The 26,026-nt window shown below is 39.6% G+C and overlaps 1 protein-coding gene and 1 long non-coding RNA gene across 2 annotated transcripts in view; both read right to left on the bottom strand.

Moving 5' to 3' along the window:
- Positions 1–376: 376 nt before the first annotated feature.
- On the bottom strand, positions 377–5,542 carry LOC121167954. The gene is made up of 2 exons (XR_005885664.1): positions 1,363–5,542; positions 377–624 (listed from the first exon to the last, which is right to left on the bottom strand). It is a non-coding gene; the product is annotated as an uncharacterized LOC121167954 (long non-coding RNA).
- A 124-nt stretch (positions 5,543–5,666) lies between these two features.
- The window catches only part of LOC121167953 (uncharacterized protein C16orf52 homolog B), a 37,491-nt gene continuing 17,131 nt past the window's right edge, over positions 5,667–26,026 (bottom strand). Inside the window, exons 2-3 of the mRNA XM_040997675.1 lie at positions 11,371–11,583; positions 5,667–6,474 (exon numbers count right to left, since the gene is read on the bottom strand). Coding sequence (XP_040853609.1) covers positions 6,290–6,474; positions 11,371–11,583 — 398 coding nt within the window. The 3' untranslated portion in view covers positions 5,667–6,289. The remainder of the gene's footprint in view (positions 6,475–11,370; positions 11,584–26,026) is intronic.

Raw genomic sequence — 26,026 nt, 5'->3', positions numbered from 1 at the left:
TGTAAGGATGAGATTACATTTTGTAGCTCACAAGACAAAGGCAGTTAAGATTTCTTGCATCTGTGAATTTTGCTTTTCACCCTATAGCAATTTATCATGGACCACAGAAAGGATTATCTTTGGTTCCTTACCTGTGTTTGCATTAGTCACGGAGTGTAAAGCACTATAAGGACAGCTAGCATTGCTGTAAGATCAAGTTTGTATCTGTTATTCTCAGTTTAAAATAGACAGCTTTTTTTGGGGGGGGGGAGGGGCGGGTCATCATTGCCCTGACAGATAAATCAGAAATCACTTTAATAGTAGCCAAATAGATTGGCAATATTTACTCAAGTGCCATAAAATGGCCAACTAGGGGATAACCATATGTTTAAATGAGTTCAAATGCTTGAGTCCATTCCTTTCAGCAGAAATAACTAAAACCATCTTGGCAGAACCAAGTCTTTGCAAACATACCAAATGTATAGCTTCAAGACAGCAGAGAACCCACAAGTTTCATGAAGCCTCCGGAGAGTTCTCTCGGGGTCAACACAGTGCTTGCATCATCCTGGTCCTCCTTGTGTAAGTAACAATGTTAAAGCGCTAGGAATTCAGTGGTATAAGCGTTCTTGAGTCCACAGGGAAATCCTAAGGAGGTCAATGAAACTGACATATTAAACAAATACCAATAAATTAATGACTATCTCTTAAGTTATTTGAGAGGGAACTTAATTTCCTATATATATATATATTTAACTTATAGATGTATTATTTTAAAAAGGAAAAATCTGTTTATTCAGTTTTTTTTTTTTACACTGAGTATTTTCACAGAACTTGACTATCTCTCCTAGGTCCAAGGCCTTTTTGTCAAAGATATTCTTTCCTATGCTGAGAACTCAGCTGAGACCTCACTATGTGACTTTGGCAAAGTCACTATAACCTTTCAGAAGCCTTGACTTCTTCATTTGGAAAATGGAAACGTACATAGATTTTCAAAATTTATTCACTTCTAAAAGTTTTTGAGTGTCATAAAAAAACATTTTCTTGAAATTTCTTCTTTTTCTTTCCCTTCAATGTGGGAGGATTGGTCTTGAGGACGCAGGGAGCAAGCTGGCTCCAGAACTTCCTCAAGTCCACATTTTTTTTACCCCCAATTCGTCTGTGTCCAAAGACAGGGAGGAGACTTTGTGGGAACGTCATCTTTCCTTGAAATTTCATCTGAGGTGGTCTCAGTCTATGACTGCAATTGGGGCTGATCTAGAAAAATAAACGTAATTGAAAATATCACCTAACGGTGTTTTATTCTCCCGAGAAAAGCATTAAAACGCTTAAAAAAACCCCATGTAATATTATGCCTCTATCTTTAATATCATTATAAATAACTACCTTTATTGCTGGTAACTGTGAACCAGAAGAGTTGACTTGGCATAAAAGAAACTCATACTCCTATATAGTCTTGGTGTTTTTCAGTTTCCTGTAACTGTTTCATATAGTGGCTAGAACAAAGTAGATGGAAAGCCATTAAGATATTTTTGAACCTGTATTACTGTTTTTAAAGTCATTGGTTACCTTTTCTGAAGGTGTCACTCAGAGAAATAGCATTCAAACAAACAGATGTCTACCATTGCAGTTTACAACTGACCTACTCATCAAGCTTTACAAGACAAGAATCCTTTAGATACCTCTAGTCTGTGTAATAAATCAAGACAAGATTTGGATGGTGTGGTCAAATTCATTCCAGTTTTCCCAGAACTTTCCAAGTTACAGCACTCAAAGTCCTATGTCTTGGGAGATCCCAGTTTCAGGTGAAATAGGATCAGAAAGCACATTCTGAAGACGCCTTACTTCCCAGCACCCAATATTTAAATCTTAAAATTTCTTCATCCTTCAACTCCCTGTCAGGCTCCTGAATAAACCAATAAAGAGATTAAAAGGGAAATATTTTATCATTTAGCCAATCCCAATACCTCCAGAGAACTATGGCAAAGCTGTGATAGGGCACACAGATAAATATAAAATGCAAGAGCCTCTATAATGCTCCTCTAATCCATATTTTAAGCTCTTAGAAGCTATATCCTAAAAATAACTAATAAACAAAAAACAAACAAAAAAAGAAGCTGCAACCTTTTGACCTGGAAGCAAAGATGGACTTAGGTCTATGTGCCAAGAAGAAACAAGAAAAAAATGTCTGGCCTGAACAGCTCCAGAGTGGTTTCCTGAAGCCATAAAAAAAAAAAAAAAAAAAAAAAAAAAAAAAAAGATGTAGAACAAAGAGCCCCTTGTATGTGGGTGGTCTTTCACTGCTTAGCAACTCTTAATGGTAAACATGGCCTAATCCACATCCTAGAACATTAATGGCATCTCTTTCATAGAGGTGAGCTGGAAGCAGGAGGGGGACTGGAAGATGGGATGGCGAGAATCACCCCACCCCTTACCGCCCCAATGCAATGCCAACAACAAAACCAATCCAAGAGACATTCAAAGTGTCAGTGTGTGAATGTGTGAAACATCCGTAAGAAATTTCTGATAAAAGCTTAAAGTAATAAAAGCCTTTTTAGTTTCTTTAGTAGACAATTTATTTTTGATAAACTTGCTCAATAACAAAAATACAAGTGAAGAAAATTATGTTCATTTTGTACAGTTGTATTAACAATTTGCTTTGAAACTATTAATTGAAAAATGTTATAACCAATTAGAAAACAATTCTTAATAAAGTTTGGGAAAATACACAGACCTTGATCACAAACTTTAAAATCTCTTGAGGTGATACAACTAAAAGTCCCGTGTAAGAAATGCTACCTACACAGGCCACTTTTTTCTTTCATGTTATTTTTATCCTTCAAAAATTTTCTGAAAGACAACTTACTATTTTGAATTGGAAATGTAATTTTTAATTTTTCAAAATCAAAGTGGGCTGATAAAATAATTACCAAACCGATAGTCACTTGTGGCTAGTAGTCTTTTAATAAAGACAAAATAAATGCAACATGGTCTTCCCATGAAGCCCACGATGCAGAAATAATAGCTTAGAGTAGATGCTAAGTTAGTTTCCAATACTTTTTCATGGCCTCTCCTCTAAGTCAACAGACTGTCACCAGGACCATTTATTATTTAAGAGGTTAGTAAATTCATAGAACATCAAGTGGGGATATCAAAGCTTTAGGCAAACATGTAAAAACCAATAAAGCGTTTTGGTCATCTAGAACATTAAAAAGAAAAAAGAGCCTTCCTTCAAAAATAAAACAAATGAAACAGAAACTAGATTTGTAAGAGGTGGAAGAGTCAGAAGAATTACATACTCACAGTAACAACATAGAACATGGATCACCTTTGGAAAGAATCATACTGAAACATTTGCTTTTAATGAACTGAAGACTTTTTCATGTTTACAGATGTTTAGACATGTTCAATAGGAGCTTTCAAGAATTCAAACTAATTCAGTCTTGTGCAAATAAAACCTAAAAAGTTTTCAGCAGATTTTACAGTGATATTCTTAGGTATGAGAGTAATGCACACACTCTAGAAACAATGTAACAGACAAAAGTTTTGACAAATGATTGCACCATAAAACAGTGTTTTTATATACAGTTTACAAGATATGAATTCCTGCTATAAATTAATACTGTACTATGCGGTACTTATTATAGTGACCTGTTTAAAAGCAACTGCTAGCAGTTGTCTAGCTTTTCACTTACAGGATTTATAGAAATTTATATGAATGAGTCCATTTCATTGTTTGGTCTGGAAGAGTACAAAGACTTGACTTCACATACTACTTGATGGGATGGTTCTAATTCTGGGTTAGAGTGCTAGCTGGCCGTGGGGGAATTTCCCCTCAGCCTCTCAGGCACCGGACCTCAGGACAGCGACGAAAATAAAGACATTTTAATGGTTTGGGTAATGAGATACAAATAAAATCTTAAATTCCGTAATCTTATATGCAATACCACTGTAAGTGAAAGACGTAAACAGTGGGGAAATTCTTAGCAGCTGAGAAACTTTCTCTCCCCATGCTTATGATCCAGTTAAAAATACTTTGAGAAACTATTTACAATAAAATTCATCTTTTGGAAGAGAAAAGCTCTTGGTCATATCACGAATTACTTTAGACCATTCTTTGCTAACACTTTACCTCAGTGGTATAATAGTGACAACCAAAGTTTTCCTTCAAAGTGAACCATTTGACTGAAGACTAATCCAATCAAACTGGAAGACGAAAACCCAAATGTCGGTAGAATATATCCAGTGGTTTCCTTGGAACTGACTAGGTATCATAACACTTGGGGAAAACAATCTCCTTTAGGATTTCTCTAAGGCTTCTTTTACAAATGGGAAGGGAAAAGATGGCATTCTCCCAAAAACAATCAAGGAATGCACCACAGGGTGGATTCATCTCTCCCCCAGCTCTTGAATGAGCCAAAAAACATTGAGATTTTCTCTCTTGAAATACTGCAGAATTAACCCTAAGATATACAAGCATCGAAAAAGCCAGTGTGAAACACATCAAACTCCTCCATTTTGTACTTTGATTATCTGAGGAGGAGGGCCGTCTCCAAAGTGACCCTCATACACATGACAGTGTAGTTTTTTTAGAAACAATGTGTTCATTTCTAGCTGTGAGAAGATTGGCTACACAGAACTCTCATTAAACTGGAAGGGACATTTGGGTTGCCATTTCACTATGAAGAAGAAAAGCTTAGCTAACAGACAATCTTCTGCCCCACATTCCCAACAGAAGATTCTCTATTAAGATTCACCAGTAAAACAAAACAAAACAAACAAAACAAACAAAAACAAACCTAAGCCTTGATGCAAAGGCATAGAAATGTGGAGAAGAGAAACACTGTATTTTCAACTATCTGTGAGTCTAAGGATTAGCTGTAATGCTTCTTTTGGGAACAAACTTAAAAGCTGTGGGTTGAATACAGCCCTTTAAAGCAAATTTTAAAATGTTAGTTTTTAGCAAAGTCATATGTAGAGCATATAAAGGAAATACTGTATTGCTCAGGTAGTGCTTACAGAAAAGAACATAAATTTAACTTTTTCACGCTGGAGTGAAATTAGTGTTGCAAATGTCAAAACAGGCTGATTTTACTAGTGAGCTTTGTACTTATGTAAAGTTGTGTGCTTGAACATATAAAAACGCATCATTAATGTAACAGACCGAGCCAGTAGAAAAAAGAATCTCTGTACAATAAACAGTTTCCAATAATTTAAATAGTGTCAGATTCCCCAAATCATAAGGTTTGACAAGATCTTACCTTCTACTATCATACACAAATAAATTAACCCTACAAAGAATTTTTAGCTTAACTTAAAATTGCACCTAGAAAGGCATGGGATTTTTGTACCTATTACAAAAACCTGTTAAAATCAAGGGCTGCTACAAAGAATGAGGTAAACTGAAGACTTTCTCCACTATGCAGCCTTCAGATAAATGGCTTTTTTTCTACTGAGTTCTAGATTTGCACACCACAGTGTTTTGCTAGCAGAGCATTCAGAGTTCTCTTCCAGGAACTGTTTGCATGTGTGCATATATAAATTTATACACACATACACACACACACACACAAATATACACACTGTATAATGCATCAGCAAAATATATATATTATATATATTTATATAAATATAAGGAAGATTTTCCCCACCCACCCACCCCAAACATGTGTCTTAGTGTTTGAATTCTCTCTCCCTTTTTTTTTTTTGTACACAGAGAATAGGGAATTTCAGAATTTTTACATACATTTTAGCAAACAAGTTTTGATCTATTGGCTTCATGGTGCAGTTTCCAATGGCAATCCACTCTGGTGCCAAAGGCTGGAACCATTACAAGGAAGTTGTGAACACTAATTTCTTAGGAGGTGAGGCCAGCCCCACATGAACTTCTCTTGCATCCCTCTGGTCCACCATAATTCATAAATACTTAGACTTTTTTTTTTCCTCAAATGAATCATTAGACATTAAAAACGGAACGACAGAGTCACAAAGGGCCACGTGCTTTTCAGAATAAAGCATCTCCTTCACTACGTTGCCATCACAGTGCAGACCTGACTGCCTGAATATGCTCAGGAGATTTAGTCAACGTTGTATTTGGTTATGTAAAAGGCTCTCATTTTCTTTTTCTAAATCCAAAGTGCATAGTGAGAACAAATCAACGCATACTTTCCTTTTTAGCATCGGTTTCATCTAAGCACCTTCCTATGAAAGGATTGCTCAGATGCCTTGCCTTTGTCCTCCCCACCCTCCAAAAAGTAAAAATAAAATAAAATAGAATAAAATAACAGTAAGAGTCAAGCAATTTAGACATTCATCAGCCTGGTAAACAAACTTTGCCAGCAAATAAAAGTCCTACTATTGTAAAGAAAATTGATAAGACAAAAAGTACATATGAAGACCCAACTACTGTGTTGTTGGGTAATTTATAAGGTTGACCTCCGACTTCATTGATGTAAAATCCTATTGGAAATATTAGGGCAGCCATACAGAAAAGGATCACTGTAAAACAAACCAAAACACAACATTAGTAACATGGTTTGGTGATTTAGAAAAACAATGAAAATTTGGTACAAGGGAAGTTTATGGCATAACAAGAAGGGCTATCTATGGGTTAACAACATGGTCAAACTTGCTAAACATTGACTACTTATCAAAAGAGTTGCATCTATTACCACTCACATGATAATCCTTGAAGCCTAACAAGTAAATACAGTAAAAGCTGGGCTAGCATTTAATATGAGCTTAGGATGATTTCAAATATTAGCATTAAAAAAGGTCTTATCCAAACCTACTATATACTCACACATTATTCTTGCCCACACAAAGAACAGTACTTGAGGATACTAACTTTTATGCTCTACAAGGGATTTAAGTTCTGGCTTTACTAGCTGTGCAATCTTATGTCCTTGTCTTCCTTCTGAAAATGGGAAAAATACTAGGAAGATGGGGGAAAAAAAACCCAAAGCCCTGGCATCGTGCCAGGTTGACAGACATGCTGAATAAATGTTGCATGTTGCTGTTATTGTCATCGTCATAATCACTCTGCCCGTTCTCTGCTCCTCTTAGGTAAGTGTAAACTAGCAAGTACCATCTATCTGAATTAGAGTCAGCTGGAAAAAAGAATCTCCAATTTCTGGAATGATTAGCAAATTGTCAGAGTGGTTATCTTTTATAATGGGTTATGTTCCTTAAAAAAACAAACAAACAAAAAAAAAAACACCAGGCTTCTGATTACGCAGAAAGCTTAAGCGGGGATGGGTGCTAGGACAAGGAGGAGAGTGGGAAACTTCCGAGTTTTATATTTCAACACAATGAAATACGTTGTTTGCTAAAACGTTTCTAGAAAGGCATTAGAAAACTCAGTGTCTGGGTACAGTTACATGCACAGGCCAGGATTACAGCAAACAATGTGCTCTCCTGTGCTATCAAATGTTCCTTTTAATGAACACCAACTACCTGCAGTCACGCTAGCTTTTGTCAGAAAATATTTTTACTTTTTTGAGAGCATACTGGTCAAGTTTTCATACAGTTTTTAAAAATATACAGAATGTGAATACAGATCACTGTCACTCTCTATGAAAAGTTGAAGCTTTCCATTGCTAAAAGAGAGATTTTTGCATGAGATATTTTATTCTAATAAAAAACTATCCCCAGGCCTGTTGAGTGAGCACTGGATATCAGCTGACACTTCTATGTTTTGCAGGTGCTAATTGACAGGATTTATTATGGAGTCCTTAACGGGCCTCTAGAATTCTTTCCTGGATGGAAGGGCTCCAGCAACATAGGAAAAAATAACATTTGCAGAGTAACACACCAACTTGACCTGGATTCTTTCAGCCACTACTACTGAACAAACGGAAAACTTGAGGCATTAAAGTTTATGAGTTTTAGCCTTTTCATCATTAACAGCAAATAACCATTAGTGCTGCCAACCCTCACTTGTCAGTTATCTGCCACCAATTTCTAAAGGTTCTTATGACCTAACTTGGCTTGGTGACCAAATGAAGCCACAATCTACATAGTTACATACAATCTAATAAAACACAATAGGTGAGATTACTGTTTTAAAAAGTTTTCTTAATTCTGAATAATCTCAAGGAACTTTAAATTTGTTCATTTTGCTAACTGATGTGCCAACATCATGCCTTCCTTCTTACTTCGACCGTTAAAGTCATTCTTTATAGTGGAGAACTACTGACTGTGGCTAGATTTTAAGATTTTCAAAACTTAAATATTTCCCAGATTGGAAGGAAAAGCTTACTGAAATTTGAAGAAGGCAATAAGCCCCTATTCAATCTATCCCTAGGCTTTAAATCTAAGGAGTTAGGTTATTGTTCTACGGAGATTCAGTGCAGGTAGATGAGTTTTCCTTTAAGCTATTGAGGACTGACTATGAAGCTCTGTAGATATTACAATGCTATTAATGCTGACAGTATCATCCTTCGAAGGTTAAGTTCTGGGTCCTAAGTAATCTTATAAAAGACTTGAACTTCATACCCTTCATGGCAGATTTTGGGTGACAGAAGAAATCAGATGAACTAATGGAGAGGCTTCTAAATCAGGTTGGAAAAGGACAGAACTAAAGTCAGAACTGAAGAAGGGGAACTCATTTTTGCTCGTTTTACCCCCTGCAGGCATGTCCCATCACCTAGGGCTCTCTTCTGTGAAATGCTTCCTCACGGTGCAAAGCCATCAGAAAACGCTCCCCTTTTCAAGGGCTGAATGAAACACTAGGGGGAGCCCAATCCCTTTCAGAACAGCCACCCCAATTAACCAGCTCTGGGCAGAAAACCAGACCAGAAGGAAGCTGTTTTAACTGACATGAAATTCATTCCCTGATATATTAAGTTAACAAAGATCAAGAAGAGTATAAAATTTTATAATGTATATTGATAAAACACACACACATCCCTATGTTCTCATGTGTAGTAAACCTTCTAGTAGGAAATTCCAGAAATTAGTTAACAGCAGTCGGATGGCAGGGTAACGAGGCCACAAATGAGACTTCTTTTCACATGACTAAACTTTCACAAGCTTTGACTCACATATCATATCCACATACTACTTCAAAAGTTATTTACCTTAAAATAAAGGAAAAATACACTCTATTTGGGGCAACCACATTGTTAATCTGTCTATCAAAGGGAAGTAAAAACCAAAGATAATCCTAATTCTTTCCCCTTTTTGGGTCAGAAGAACCAACAGCTCCTTAATGTGTTCTTTGACTCATACTACTCCACTAAATCATGATTTAGATCTTTGGTATTCAAAGTATGTCTTCCTAAATTTCCACTAAATCCAAACACCAAATCCTTTTTAAAAGTTGCTTATTCCTTAAAGAATGAGTGCTATCTTGAAAAGGACAGTATTTGTGAATTAAAAATAAAGAATCGGGGCCAGTGCTGTGGCAGAGCAGGTTAAACTGGCACTTGTAACACTCATAGTAATCTTATATCGGAGTGTTGGTTCCATTCCTCAGCTGACCCAGTCCAAGCCAGTTCCCTGTTCATGTCCTTGGGAAAGCAGGGGATCATGGCCCAACTACTTGGGTGCCTGCCACCCACACTGGAAACCTGGGTGAAGTCTCAGGTTCCTGGCTTCAGCCCATGGCCAGTGCAGCCATTTGGCAAGAGAGCCATAGATGTCTTGCTCCTCTCTGTCACTTTCTTTACTAAATAAGTGAGTACATCTTTAAAAATCAACAAAAAGCTTTTCAAAGAAAACAAATTATCTTTAAACTCTTAACCAACACCGTTTAATTTAGCAATCTTGTCTTTACAACTGCTTCCTAACCCTACTCTCTAAAAAAGAACTACCTGAAGGCCTGTGATGCGAGAAGGATCCTTAACCTGTTCATCTTACTTATCACAGGTAAGAGAAGCTTTTTGATGTGAAAGGCACACAATCTAAGTTTAAAAATTAGCGGGCCCAGCATGGTAACCTAGTGGCTAAAGTCCTCGCCTTGCACGCCTGGGGATCCCATATGGGTGTCACTTTTGTGGCCCCACTTCCCATTCAGAATGCTCCCTCCTTGCGGCCCGGGAAAGCAGTCAAGGATGGCTCAGAGACTTGGGACCCTGCACCTGTGTGGGAGACCTGAAAGAAGCTGGCTCTTGGCTCCTGGTTTTGGACTGGCTCAGCTCTGGCTGTTGCGGCCTCTTGGGGAGTGAATCAGTGGACAGATCTTCCTCTGTGTCTCTCCTCCTCTCTGTATACCTGACTTTCCAAGAAAAATAAATAAATCTTTAAAAAAAAAATTAAAGGCAACATAGTTATAAAATTAACAAAAAAGCCAAAATTATACCCATTGTTTCAGAGAGAGATAGGAACCTCAGAACACAGACTCATGAAGAGAAATCACTATCCTACAGCCTTTTTTGGGGGAAAAAAATATTTAATATTAATAAGGATGTTTGCGACTATTATCACAATCATATTGCTTCTAAATGAAATTACCAAGTGAAAGTAAACTGTGTCACAACATTTACTTTTCAAGCGTAAGCAAACCTGAAGTGATCTCAGGGCATTAAGTTCAATGCTAAATCCCACAGCACTTTGCCTAGGCACTGCCATCCCATATCTTTAGGGCAGGGTTTCTCTCATCAGCGTACGATTGCCAGTACGGGCCAGACACGTCTTTGTCCTGGGAGGCTGTCCTGTGCATTGGCAGCACTCTGGATGCCAGAAGCTTTCTCTGCAGTTTGAACTATCAAAAATATTCTTGCAGATATTGCCAAATGTCTGTTGGGCTTTTAGAGAGAAGGAAACAGGAAAGCAAAGTAACTGAAACAGCTTTTCTTTGTGCATTTTTGTTTCCTTTAACTTGTGATAAGCCTCAATGTGTTTTGAAATGAAATCAGTTTTGCAAAGTGTAAGAGAATACGTAAATACAAAAAAATCTACCATATCCTTAAGCATAGCTTAATGGAGTAAGAAATGATGATAAATATTAAATAGTCTAATATATATTGATTTCTTAATGATCACAAGATAACACAGCATTACACAGCAGAAACTCAAAGCTGATATCAAAAAGTGAATCTGATTTATGTATTTTTATGTATTTTTCTAGACTTTTTATTTTTGATAGACAAAACCAATACCTTCAGGAAGAGGAAAAGAATGAGGCTGTTGGTAACTTGAATCACAAACCTGGCTTATGTCACAAGTGAACAAAAGTAAAATTCATTAAAACAGCATTTCATACAAAGCAATTAACGTTGCAGATGTGCTGGTCTGGTGAGCATTTCTGAAGAACTGACGGTCTGCCTCTCAGCCGTACGCCAGTGCTGCTCTTTGATGCTTATGGAGTCCTTCTGATTGATTCTTGATTATCTTCACAAAAATACCAGTGAGATGCCTTCTACACAAACTTAGTAAGCATGGGTTACTTACTTCCAGTGAATGCTATCCATCGAGCATATTTTGTAGCTTCTCTTCGCCAGTGGGAAGCCACCAGCAAACCGCATGTGACAGTCAATGAAATGATTCCCATGATGATAAAAAACAGTGTGGTGATCCACTCTGGGGGAAGCCGAGGAGGGATGCATGTCCGATCTCGTCCGTGGATTGTTTGACACTGTCGCACAAGGCCCACAGTGAGTGCTCCTGAGGAGATGCAAACAGTTGGAATACTTTAATGGCACTGGCATATAGAGGGAATTTTCCCTACCACTTTCCCTTTAGTCTTTAGGCTTTATTTGTCTCACTCAACCACTGAATTCCCTTTTATCTGTTGAAGTTTATAATGCAGCCACCCTTGGCTTAATGTACAAAGTGAACATAATTTAAGAAAATCAAAGACTTGGCAAAAATCACAAAAGGCAGTTTTATTTCTCAGAGTATGTGGCAGGTTCCAGGGAAACAACAGCAAGTAAACAAGATAGATGAAGCTCCTTCCTGCTTACATGAATTTGGGATTTTTCTATTCTCAGATCCCAGGTTCACTGTGTATGACTTTACTTTTTAAAGATTTATTTTATTTTATTTCATTTGAAAGGCAGAGTTACAGAGAGTGGGGGAGAGACAGAGAGATCAGTCAGAGCTGGGCCAGACTGAAGTCAGGAGCAAGGAGCTTCTTCCAGTCTCCCATGTGGGTGCAGAGGCTCAAGAGCTTGGGCCATCTTCTACACCGCTTTCCCAGGGAACATTAGCAAGGAGCTGGTTTGGGAATGAAGCATCCAGAACATGAGCCAGTGTCCAAATGGGGGCCCTCATTATTTTATTGTAACTGAGGATAAAAAGACATTTTCACAAAAGAGAAGATGGGCTCATGATATCCTATAGCAGGTAAAGCTGCAGCCTGCGATGCTAGCATCCCATTGGGGTGTCATTTCACGGCTGCTCTACTTCTGATTCAGCTTTCTGTTAGTGGCCTGGGAAAAGAAGTAGAAAATGGCCCAAGTGTTTGGACCACTGCCAACTCACATGGCAGACACAAAAGAAGTTCCTGGCTTTAGCCTGGACCAGCCTTGGCCATTGCAGCCGTCTGGGGAGTAAACCAGGGAATGGAGAGCTTTCTCTGTCTCTCCCTTTCTGTAACACCAACTTTCAAAACAAATGCTTTTTTGAAGTATAAAAAAATGTACTATGTAAGTCATGTTCTTCCTCCATGTATTTTTTCATGTCAAAATACAGGAGCTTCTCTACCAAAGTTGAGATGAATTAGTTTGCAGAACATACTTTATCCGCTTTCCCACTAAGAAGAATGATTAAAATGTTACTTCTGAATAAAACTGCTGTTTCCCCTTGTAAGAGCAATGTGCAGATGGGAAACAAGTTAGCAAAAACACTCCAGAAATTTCTAGAGCCACTGGAAACAACAGATTTTTACATTTTTCAATCTGTATTATTTTCTCAACAGGAATACAATTTCAAAATAATAACAATAATTTTAAAAAAAGGCTTTGAGTACAGAACCACAGCCCTTGTGATGAACAAGTGCCTTCTAAGAAAAGTCAGAGTTCCTAGGACCACACACTGAGAAGCTGCTGTGGCGGAAGCAGACCAGGGTTAGATCTGCCCAGAAACATCATTTGTGGGTAGGTGGGGCATCTGGAAGAGGCTTTTGTACAATCTATAATTTTCTAATAATACTTTTAAAAAAATAAAGCAACATGGTGAAAGGAAATAAGAGGAAGAAATTAGTTCTTTTCTCAAAATTGAGTTATAATCGACTTTTCCTTTCTGGCTAAGTCTCAATATAGCAAGAGTGAAAGTAGCACTTTTCCTCCAAATCACCTAATAACTATGCCATACACAGGTGCAAACAACATTATCATTATGGGATTGTCATGGACAGGATGAGGGCAGATAGATGACAAAGTGGTGGACCTTCACTACCTGCCGTCCACTATGTCTCCCCTGCTGCTTGGAACTGAATGACTTCATGGGCCAAAGAGACACACCTCAGTACCCATTTCTGAACTGCTAACCTTTCAAGTTTCAGTTACTGTATGCAACCAGAAGACGGGATAGAGTAGGCTATGGAGGAACCAGGGTGTTTAACTTAACCTTCTTGCCTGGAAATTGGTAAGCTTTCTGGGTAGGGCTGTTTTTAGCTTCTCCTGCTGTCGTACTATACTACAGAAATATAAACAAAACAGGAAGAAAACGAAAATTATAGCTATGTCTTCTACAAGCCAGCTGGAAATTACCTGACAAGTGCTTAACGTTAAGACAAGTGCTAGGGCCTGGCACTGTGGCACAAGTGAGTAGAGTTACTGTCTGTAACATCAGCACCCCAAGTGCGTGGTGGTTTGTCTCTGGGCTGCTTAGTGCAAATCCAGTTCTATGCTAAGGCACCTAGGAAAGTACTGAGGATGGCCCAAGTGTTTGGGTTCTGCCACCCACATGGGAGACCCAGAAAAAGCACCTGGCTGCTGGTTTTAACCTGTCCCAGCCCTAGCTGTGTGGCCATCTGGGGAGTACACGAACAGAACAGATGTAAGATCTTGTCTCTGTCTCTCCCATCCTAACTTTGAGAGAATGTTAACTCTTTAACCACACACAAAGAGAGAGAGAAACACTTATACCCTGTGTTTATACAATTATCACAATACATCAAGAACAAGCGTTTAGCAGCTCTATTCTGGAAGAAAAGAAAGCTAATGCTAATCAACAACCATAAGGTATATAAGAAAATCGGCACACACACATTGTTTCAATCAAAAATGCTATTAAATTTCATTTTTAAGATTCTAAGCCAATAAAATTTAGATCACAGTCACATATTTCCCAGCAAGTAACTAACTGGTAAAATCTGTGGGGAAGGATCTCATGCTGTTAATAGTAAACCTTGCAAATTCAGTGCTGTTAGCACTTAAACGCTCACCAGTGCGTTATATGCTGCCTGTAGACTTAAATCCATCACTCCCATTGTCAAAATCCTTTATCTCTCCCTAATGCTTACACACATTTAGTCTGCATTACAAAATCACAAACTTGGTTTCCAGGTAGCTTCTTTTTATCCAAATAAAACATCATCTTTTCAGGAGGAAACTGCACCTTGCACATTAATGGAAAATCACAAAATGGCTTGCAGCAGTGAGTATAAGGCAGGAATTAATAAGCATTTGATAAGTTAAAGGAATTATAAACGAGTTAAAATGAAAGCCACCCAGCATTAAGTAGGCTCTTCCATGCGACACGTTCACTCCAGGTTCCTACAGCACACTGATGAGGTACAAGCTCAAGCACCCACTAATCCTTGTTTGATATAACAGGTATTTTGCCTCTTGAAGACCAATTCCATTCTCCAAATAACCAAGCCATCTTTACTGTGCAGCTGTTTCCTAGGCAACCAATCCAGCCAAATAAAAGATTTGCACACATCAAAAAGGAAAGCAAACTAGGAATACAGCATTCAACATGTCTCTTAGAATCTTGCCTGTGTACCTGAACACACAAAACAAAACATCAGGATCAGTCTTATTCTATTAAGTGGGGGGGTGGGGGCGGGTAGGGGGGTGCTAACTAGAGAGGCTTTGGACAACCATCTACAGATCTAGAGGCTGCTGAATCAACGTAGCACAGCCAGTCTGAGCACGTCTGCTGCCACAGTGAAGATAATTACAACGCCTATCATCACTACTTGTAAAAGAGGTGTCCCAGAAAATTTGTAACACAGCAGCTGTGAAGCAGAGCCAGAGACCTGTGTGAATCACACCAAGTGCTCATCAACCTGGCCAGTTTTCCCATGTGGGGTTAGACCTGAGCAAAAGCAATGAAAGTAAAATTTGCAGTTGTCTCCTCCCATATCCCTGTTAAGTTTTCCTCCTACTCACAATGTTCCTCTGAGGCATCTCCCCTGTCAGCTCTGGGGACTGTAATCAGTTGGCCCAACCTGCTGTGGATCTTCAGCTCTGCTTTTCCCGAGGTTCCAAAAATCTCTTCTTAGTAAACTAGCTCACTGGTTACACAGACCACAAATGCTTTATTCCAAATGTCTTAATGATTGAGAAACTACTGACATACCAACCTTCCCAACAGAATTTGTAATTAAGGAAGGGACATTTCAATTTAATTGAAATGATGAAATTTCACATTTTAGTGACAGTGAAGCTTGGGACAACATGGAAGCATGTGAGGTTAGGAGGTGAGTGCCAGCCACCAGAGAGGGGGCAGGAAGGCAGAGATGCACGCTTGTCTGGGTAAGCCATAACCTGGAGCTCAAATGCCAAACAGCACAAAAAAGAAAAGCCTCCAGTCAGGACATAAACCACCGCCCCTAACAGATGCTGGTGCTTGTAGATAGAGGAATAGCTAATGGAGCCATCGTGGCAGCTCCTGATGTGTCCCCTTCTTTGGGAACAATTTACTTTTCCTGTGAATATATTTCTGTATCCTTACACATCTTGTAATTTTTAGTGGAAATTAGAAGTTTTAAATAATGTTGTCACTATGAAAATTCTTTCCTTCCCTAGGATTTGTTGTGCCTCCTCTTTGCTTCTTCCTGGAAAAACTCTGTATATCCTGTTGGATCTGGCCTCTGAAGTCTCATGTTTCATTAGTTTAGTAGTTAGCTAATGTTTCAAACAAGCCCTCTTTAAATGCCTTGAACTATTAAGTCTCCCAACCTATGTTGGAGAACTTTCTCTCTGTTCCAGCTGGCAATTTCCTTAGTCCCCACTTCCTACCTGCACAGAATCTCAGAGGCAGCTACCAGTGATATATTAGGGCCTCACAGGTTCTCTCTGAGCGTATCAACAGCCCCGAACGTGTGTAGCCTGTTACAATTCTAGGAACAGGTAGGAGCTTTTCAAAGACTCCAATGGACATCCTTCCTTCCTATCTATCTATCTATCTATCTATCTATCTATCTATCTATCCATCCATCCATCCATCCATCGTTCACCCCATCCATCCATCCATCCATCCATCCATCCATCCATCCATCCATCCATCCATCCATCGTTCACCCCGTCCGTCCGTCCGTCCTCCATCCATCCATCCATCCATCCATCCATCCATCCATCCATCCATCCATCCATCATTCACCCCAACTGGTAATATAACGTCATGGTGAACAACTAGCTGCTGGTTGCTTTCAACAAATACTTTGGGAATAGGACAGAGCACGTTCTAAATATGTCAAATTAAGACAAGCCTTGAAAATGGAGATTTTCTGTTAACTGAATTCTAAAATGTTCATAGAATATTCTATATATAGAACTTAGATAAAATGTACTAACTATATTTATATTACATATACACTGAAGTCTTCAGTCATGTTGAAGGACATGTTATGGATTTCAAATAAATTAGTAGGTTTGCCAAAGAAATTAACAGTAAGCCAAAATAAAGCAGTTAGAGTGAAAATGAATTTGAACTGTCTGTAATTTCTATGCCACTTCAGTTAGGATAGATAAGAAAAAGAGAAGTTTAACAGACTATACTGGTTGTGGTATTAGAAACCCAATTACTGGGCCTAGTAGCTAAATCCTCGCCTTGCATGCCCCAGCATTCCATATGGGGTGCTGTTTCATGTGCCAGCGGTTCCACTTCCCATTCAGCTCTCTGTGGCCTGGGAAAGCAGTAAAGGATGGCCCAAAACCTTGGGCTCCTGCACCTGCATGGGAGACCTGGAAGAGGCTCCTGGGATTGGCTCCACTCAGCTCTGGCCATTGTGATCACTTGGGGAATGAACTAGTGGACACAGGATCTTTTTGTCCCTCCTTGCTGTGAATCTGACTTTCTAATGAAAATAAATTAAGAAAGAAAGAAAAAGAAACAGAGAAACAGAGACAGAGAGAAAGAAAGAGAGACAGAAAGAAAATCCAACTATTCACTTAAATAATATCCATGTTTCATATGCAATACTGAGCTGCCTTAATTAGGTGATATAGGTCAAGAGAATAAAAATTAAACATTTGGTATGCTACATAGTTTTGGTGAATATAAAAGTACTACAGAATTATGTGCAAATGGACTCAGCATGGTAGCCTACTGGCTAAAGTCCCTACCTTGCAGGCACCAGAATCCTCATACAGGCACCTGTTCTTATCTCAGCAGCCCCACTTCCCATTCAGCTCTCTGCTTGCAGCCTGGGAAAGCAAATATAGTCTGCACTTGTGTGAGAGACCTGGAAGAAGCGCCTGGCTCCTGGCTTCAGGTAGGCTCAGCACCAACCATTACAGCCACTTGGGGAGTGAATCAGTAGATGGGAGATCTTCCTCTCTGTCTCTCTGTATATCTGACTTTCCAATAATGAATAAATAAATAAATCTTTAAAAAATTATGTGCAAAAGTATTTTAATAAAAAGGTTACACATTAACAACTCTACGGTTTATAGACAACCATCAAAAATAAATACATAATGTAGCAGATGAGACCAGCTTTCAATTTTGTGAAACTCCTGGCCAAAAAGTTATCAAATTTGGGAATTCAGCAATGAAAGGCAACTCAAGTCATATGTCCTACTTTCCCCAAACTGGGTTTTGGAGAATAATAAGGCCCAGGGAGAGTAAATGATAAATCCAAGGATACAAAGTAACTAGCAGTGCTGAGGCTAAAATCCAGATTTTCAATTACTCACTTTAAAATTATCCTCAGCTTACTTCTGAATACCATTCATTGAGAAAAATATATGAACAGCATTTCTAAAAATACTTCCAGGAACATTCAGATTTCTATCACAGCACACTTCACTACAACTTTTTAAGCACACTGAGAGTGAGTCGAAGCATTCATGGGAGGTCAAATATAGCAAGAAGATGATGTTTTGGGGTTTCTCCTGTCAGTTTACAGGAACCGCTCCCTTGGAATCTATTTGCTCTAAAATGCAGCCTAAATTCACACTGGCCACTTCCACTCAGAAATGTTCAAGGAAAACTACCCAAAGCATCCTCCACATCAATTCAAGTTTCTTCAGCCTTACATTGGGACATCAGAATGATTTCACTGTACTGTGTGAATCAAAAGAGAATGTGCACCAGGGACTTAGAGCAAATGTCCAGCGCAGAGCAAGCACAGTGAAATTGATTATTAGATGATACATTGATGTTACACTAACAGTAAGAGCTTTCGGGTGCTGTGTTGTGCAACAGCAAACTGTTGCTGCTTCTGACGCCACCACCTCTTATCAGCGCTTGTTCAAGTTCGGGCATAGCCACTTCCAAGCCAGCTTATTATAAGGTGCTTGGAAAGGCAGTGGATGATGGCAAAAATGTTTGGGCCTCTGCCACCCATGTGGGCGATCCAGTTTCTGGTTCTTGTATGTTACAGCCTTTTAGGAAGTAAACCAGTCTCAAATAAAAAGCTTAAACAAATCTGTTTTAAAAAGAAGAAATTCTTTGAAAAAACAGCAGATGCTTTCACTTTAAGAACAAGATTCTTCGTGGGACTTTTGAGAACCTTGCCTTCCTGGGATTAATGAGGAAAAAATGTGTTAAATCTACGTAGATCTACTAAAATTTAAAACTTGATCAGAATGTAATATTTCAGAGCCATGACAGTGTAAGAAAAGCAAGTATGACCCTGACAAAAGTGTGAGTTCTGTGCCGTGAGCATGGCTCTGTGATTTCAGAGGCAGATGGGTTTAAAAGTGGAGAGGCCTGGAGAGACAGCAAAGTTCTGGTTCTAACAGCTGCTCTCCCACTTCATCCTAGAGAGGTGCTTGTATTCCCACTGTAGTTATATTTGGCTGCAGAATGAAAATGTAAGGTGATATCTCCCACAGTTTTCAAAATCAAAGAGCTACTAACCTAAGCTTTTGCAGAACATATAAAATCAATGCCTTACTAATACATTTTCAGGCCTAATTGTTGCGGCATTTGAGTGAACCCACATATGAAACAGCTCTTTCGAGTAAAGTGAAACCAACCAAGAAACCAAAAACCACAATAGCAAGCATTTTAAAAAAAAGATCTAGCAAAGATACCTGGAAAGAGGAAGATGGTTACCAATCACAACAGGAAGTCACAGGGGCAAAACAACTGGGGCTGTGAGGAAGCACAACTCTCAAAAAATCTAAAACCTGTTTCTAAAAAGCATCCGGGAGCCTGGTGTGATAGCCTTGTAGCTAAATCCTCGTTCTGCATACACTAGGATCCCACACTGACATCGGTTCATAGGATCCCACACTGACATCAGTTCATGTCCCAGCTGCTCCACTTCCCATCCAGCTCCCTTCTCGTGGCACAGAAAAGCAGTAAAGGACGGCCCAAAAACCTGGGATCCTGAGCCAGCATGGGAGACCCGGAGGAGGCTCCTGGCATGGGAGACACGGCTCTTGGCTTTGGATTGGCTCAGCTCCAGCTGTTGTGGCCACTTGGAGAGTGAAGAAGCAGACTGAAGATCATTCTCTCTCTTTCTCTCCCCTCTCTGTAAATCTGACTATAAGTACATCTTTAAAAATAAAAATAAATAAATAAAGTATACAGAACACCAGTCATGAACTTCAAGTTTGTGTCAGGGCAGCCCATCTCTTCTCACTCCATATTAGAGATCATCTCAATTAGGCTTACTGATTTGATGATAACCTATATAGGCCAATAACTCATAAATTTACCTTTAATTAAAATATTTCTTTTAAGTTGTAGATTCTTACTTTTTATTAACCCCACTCATTTAGCTCATAGGCATGTCACACTTATGAACTAAATCACACTTATGAACTAAATCTCTCCAAACCTTCTGGTGCCCTCTAGGTGGTACCACAATTTACCAGCTACTCAGGCTTAACTCCTTTTTCTTCTAACTCCCATAGCACCCTGCCCCAACTTCATTAAGTGGAATCTACATCCTAAACAAATCTCTTCTCTCCATCTGCACATTAAACACTGACCCAAGTGAGTGTTAATTCCCTGTACTCCATTCCCGTCCTTTTCTAACCTTTTTCATACTAATGACTGAGTTGTAAAGTTGAAATCTGGGTTTGTCCCTATTCTCATCCCCTCCCCTCTGTACAACTTTGTTTCACTGGTTTTCTTTTGTTCCTCAATGCACTCGGTTCGTTTTTGTTTTGTTAAATTTTTTATTTTGATGATGTTTACTTGGTTGAGCATCACAGTAAGAACTGAGGGTAAGGAAAAAGTGGGTGTGATAATCATTTCCAAACTTTTTTAAAATTCATTAAACTACCAAGTTATAATTCAATGTGGTAATAAGACTTCAACACAATGTACATAATTGCCCAATGACTGTGGTGGTGACATCATGGTAATGGTCATCATTACACAATTCAGATATTTGATCATTCAGAACATTGGGAAAATAACCATTCTTCGGTTTTTGTCAGCCTCTAAATACCTCTATTCATTCTTTTTTTTTAAAATTACATTTCATTTTATGACACCATTTCATAGGCTCTGAGGTTCCCCCAACCCCTCCCCGTACCCTCCCTCCATGGTGGATTATTCCACCTTATTGCAGTATTACAGTTCAAATCCAGTCATCTGGGGAAAGGGGTGAGAGAAGGGGAGAAGCCTCCCCCAACTTCCCAACTGCCCTAGTACCGGGGGGTGGGGAATGGCCACCCGATATCAAACCACGGTCCCTGATGTGGCACATGCTCCGGGGTTTCTGCCCAAGTGGTTGAGATTGTTCTGAATATTGCACTGGGCTCTTAAGTCATTGCCTTTACACTCGTTTTTCCTTTTGCTACAAGCACTTCTGTGTGTGTATGTGTGCTAATTCTTGCAATTCCTTTTATCCTAGATTCAAGTGTCATTTTTCAAAGGAAAGACTTCCCTAGTACCTTCTTCCTCATATAGGTTCTCATATTTCTTCTTTTATAGCACTTAAGACAATTGCATTTATTCCATAATTTTTTTCTTAGTGTCTCATTGAACTGTTACACTATAAGCTCACTGTGATCAGCGTTATTTTAATTACCTGTATAACTAAATGCAAAGCATTGTGTCCAATAAGTATTATAAGAATTCTAATAAGCTGCTGTCAGTATACTCTGTAATTTTGTTCTACTATTTCAGAACACACATGTTTTACAAAACATTTGCATCTAATCCGTTATGATATGTTTTAGGCAATATATTGCTCCTTAATGAATGATACTGTTTCATATAACAATAAAATGTAAATACAGACATACTCAAAATGCTTTGTCTAATTTGAAAAAGGGAGAGAAGGAAGCAGCAACAGAGAATTTGAAGAAAAAAAAGATTATAGCATTGATAACAACTGTCTGAATCCACATCCCAATCAATAGGCTATATTTATCAAAGTAAGTTTTAGAAATGAAACGAGATGGAGGCCAGTGAGGTGGCACAGCAAGCTAATCCTCTGCCCTGTGGCACTGGTAACCCAGGTGGGCGCCAGTTCACATCCTGGTTGTTTCACTTCTAATCCAGCTCTCCGCTTATGTCTTGGGAAAGTAGTAGAGGATGAGCCCTGAGTCTGGGTTTCAGAGGGAGACCTGGAGGAAGTTTCCTGGCTCCTGGCTTTAGACTGGCTCAGCTCTGCCCAGCGTAGCTATTTGGTGAGTGAAACAGCAGATGGAGACCTTCTCCTCTGTTAAAAAAAAAAAAAACCTCTGCCTTTTACAACGGGACCGTATCAGCAGTCAGCCAGGGACAGGAGCGGAGCCAGGAGTCATTCCAGCGTGGGATGTGGGCATCCAAACCACCAGGCCAGATGCCTGACTCCCTCATTAATCCTTTCTGAAATTACCACATGCAGGGGTCTGATATTTGTGGCATAGCATGTTAAGCTGCCCCCTGCACACCAAATCAGAGCTGCCAGTGCACTTTCTGACTGTCCCACTTCCAGTCTAGCCTCCTGCTGATGCAGCTGGGAGAGCAATGGAAGATGACCTCAGTGCTTGGGCTCCTACCACCCAGATGGGAGATCTACAAAGAGTTCCAGACTCTTGGCATTACTTGGCCTGCCTGGGCCTCTCTGGTCATTTGGGAAGTCAATCAGTGGAGGAAGATCTCTATTACTTTGCCTTTTAAATAAATACATCTGAGGGCAAAAAAGCCCTACCATGTACCTTCTCTGATTTATCCTTTTGTCTCTTCTGAGATAATCAACATCCTTGATTTTGTCCTATTAATTTCCTAGTTTATAGTTGTGTTATATTTTCCCTAAATGATATTTTGGTGGTTTTTTTTTTTGTCTTGCTGAACTTACTATAAACTGAATCTTACTATAGGTGTTCTACCATAGCTTATTTTTCTTGCTTGGCAGGATTTTTTACAAGTTGATTATTTACTTCAAAGGTAAGGGGGACAAGAGATCTTCATCCTCTTGGTCACTTTCCAGATGCCTGGACCAGGCAGGGCGGGCTAGCCCAAAGCAAGGAGGTGGAACTCAGTCGGGGTCTCCAATGTGCGTGGTGGATTCAACCACCTGCACTCTCTCCAGCTGCTTCCTTGGCACACGAGTTAACAGGAAGTCAGGATGAACAGGGGAGCTTCAACTCCAGCACAGACACTCTGGTATGGGATAAGAGCATCTCACCTGCAAGTTAACTGTTCCGACAAACACCTGCCCCAACAGCATTCAGAGTTAGTTAAATGATTGTCTACAGCTTTCACTTTCAGTATTGTATTCTAAAATTGATCTATTCTACTCTGAACATCAGAATTATTTCTAGGGGCTGTTGCTGTTGCTCTGTTTCTTGATTACAAATGGCACTACGGACACTTCTGTCTCCTGAAAAAACGAGTAAAAGTTTCTCCGGAATCTGCAAATATTAACAGGGAAGACAGTTGCGTAAGCTATAGACACTTATATCAGTATTTTTGTTTTGTTTTATTTTGAACATTTATTTATGTTCTTTGGAAAAGCAGACTTACAGAGAGAAGGAGAGACAAAGATCTTCACTCCCCAAGTGGCCGGAGCTGAGCCAATTTGAAGCCAGGAGCCAGTTTCTTCCAGGTCTCCCACATGGGTGCAGGGTCCCAAGGCCTCGGCCCATCATCCATTGCTTTCCCAGGACACAAGCAGGGAGTTGGATGAGAAGTAGAGCAGCCAGGATATGAACTGGCGCCCACATGGGATCCCGGCGCATGCAAAGCAAGGACCCAAGCCATCAGGCTACTGCGCTGGGCCCAAGTATTGTTTAAATGTACTAGGTTAATACTAAATTGCTTTCCAAAGAGGTTCTACCAATCTACTTTCCTGCAACAATATATAACTAAGTGTTCCAACTGATCTGTATCCCTGCCAACACAGGGTATTATCTGTGCCTTGGTGTTATATTGGTACATTCTGTGTTGCCTCTCTCCTTTGAAATAACTTTGTAGTTATTATCTACCACACAGATACATCATATTCATATGGCTTCCTAATGAAGAAACTAACTCCCCGGCCCGGCACAATAGCGTAGTGGTTAAAGTCCTCGCCTTGAATGCACTGGGATCCAACATGGGCACCGGTTCTAATCCCTGCCTGTGGCCTGGGAAAGCAGTCAAGGACAGCGCAAAGCCTTGGGACCCTGAACCTGTGTGGGAGACTTGAAAAGAAGTTCCTGGCTCCTGGCTTCGGATTGGCTCAGCTCCAGCTGCTGTGGCCACTTGGAGAGTGAATCACTGATGGAAGATTTTCCTCTCTGTCTCTCCTCCTCTCTGTGTATCTGCCTTTCCAATAAAAATGAATACATCTTAGAAAATAAAAGGAAAAAACCCCAAACTCTCTAGTATTGTGCTTTATCAGATTATTTCCATTCTTTTGTTGTTTCCAACAATACTGGTCAGCCTTTATCTGTTATAAAATTCATTTTAAACTCCGAGGTGTAGCCATAGAACAAAAAACTTAGAAATAAAATGTTGGGGTTACAGAGCACTAGCACGTGTATTTAGAATTCTGGCAGATGTTGCCAATTTATTCTCCATGGCAGTTCTATCAACCTATCCCTAAATCTCTCAACTCATTCTCATTTCATCACATCCTCACCAATACAAGATTCACCAAACCTTCTTAATTTCTGATTATAGTTTTAACTGGTACTTGTATAGTGTGTATTTGTTTTGCCAGAGAGACTTAAAAATGTGAAGGATGATTTTGTTATCATCATTTATTACATTCCTTGGCTTTTACTGAGTTGTTGATATTTCTTTTTTAAAGGCTCCTTAAATAGCACAGAATTAGCCATTTGTGATTGGAGCTATAGATATTTTAGTCTGTCACTTCTTATGTTTATGACAGTTTTTCTATATGTAACAATATTACTTTTGCATAGAGTTAAATTTACCAATCACATTCTTTATGGCTTCTAGGCTTTGAATCACACTTTTTAAAAATGTTTTCTCTCAATCTAATATAATAATAGTCTATGTTTTTTCTCTACAGCCTTTTCCTGTGCATATATGAGTATTAAACACAGCAGCTATGAGACTGAACTCAACTAAGAAAATGAGATCTTGGCTTGAATTTTCTCTACAGTGGGGTTTCTCAAACTCAATACTACAGACACTCGGGACTAACCACTTATTTACGGTTGAGGCTGTCCTATGCAATGTAGGACTTTCAGCAGCATCCCAGACTTATCCATTAGTGACACCAGTACTGTCTCCTCTCTCAACACCTATGACAATAAGAAAAACAAGTCTTGAGGGGGTGGGCATTTGATAAGCGGTTGAGGTGCCATTTAGGACACCTGCACCCCATACTGGAGTGTCAGCTACTCCATGCTTTCCATCCAGCTTCCTGCTAATGCACCTGAGAAGGTGGTGGATGCCATCAGCCCAAATACCTAGCATTCTGGCTACTTGGCTTATGCTTGGTACAGCCTTGGCTCTTCCTCTTCTTCTTGAAGGTTTATTTATTTTTATTGCAACATTTATAGAGAGAAGGAGAGAGAGGGGGAAAGATCCTCCATCCACTGATTCACGCCCCAAGTGGTCACAACGGCTAGAGCTAAGTCAATCTGAAGAAAGGAGCCAGAAGCTTCCACCAGGTCTCCCATGTGGGTGCAGCATCCCAAGGCTTTGGGTCGTCCTCAACTGCTTTCCCAGGCCACAAACAGGGAGCTGGAAGCGAAGTGGAACAACCAGGATATGAACCGGCGCTCATATGGGATTCTGGCTAATGCAAGGTGAGGACTTCAGCCAACAGGCTATGGTGCTGGAGCCTTGGTTCTACAGGAACCTGGGGAGTGAACCAGCAAATGACAAACGCTTTTTGTCTTTCTCCTTCCTGCCCTGTCCACCTTTCAAATGAAGAAATTCTTAAATCAATCAATCAATCAATCAATCAATCAATAAATGCAACTTTGAGAAATGGGGCAGCCCCAACTGCCCCTGACTGACAACTCTTGTTCTACAGGTTTATCTCCAGTACTTCCTTTTAATCATGGAGATGACTGAACCACCACCCCCCAACATCTAATTAAATTTAACCAGAAACACTTTTCTCAAACAGGAGAATCATTTTCTTTCAGAGTTTAACTGGGGGTGGAGAGGCAGAGGCTAGGATTTTGATGGAGATTGTATTCAATCAACTTGAGGAGTTGCAGCTTCTGCTTTTATTTACTTTTTATGTTATTTGAAAAGCAGAGAGAGAGAGAGAGAGAGAGATTGAGACTGATGTTCCCTCTGCTGGTTCATGCCACAAATGCCCTCAGGCTGAAGCTGGCAGCTGGACTCA

The sequence above is a fragment of the Ochotona curzoniae genome, unplaced genomic scaffold, assembly GCF_017591425.1.
Source record: "Ochotona curzoniae isolate NIBS_2020 unplaced genomic scaffold, NIBS_Ocur_1.0 patch435, whole genome shotgun sequence".
NCBI lineage: Eukaryota > Metazoa > Chordata > Mammalia > Lagomorpha > Ochotonidae > Ochotona > Ochotona curzoniae.
This window is presented reverse-complemented; position numbering and strand designations above follow the sequence as displayed.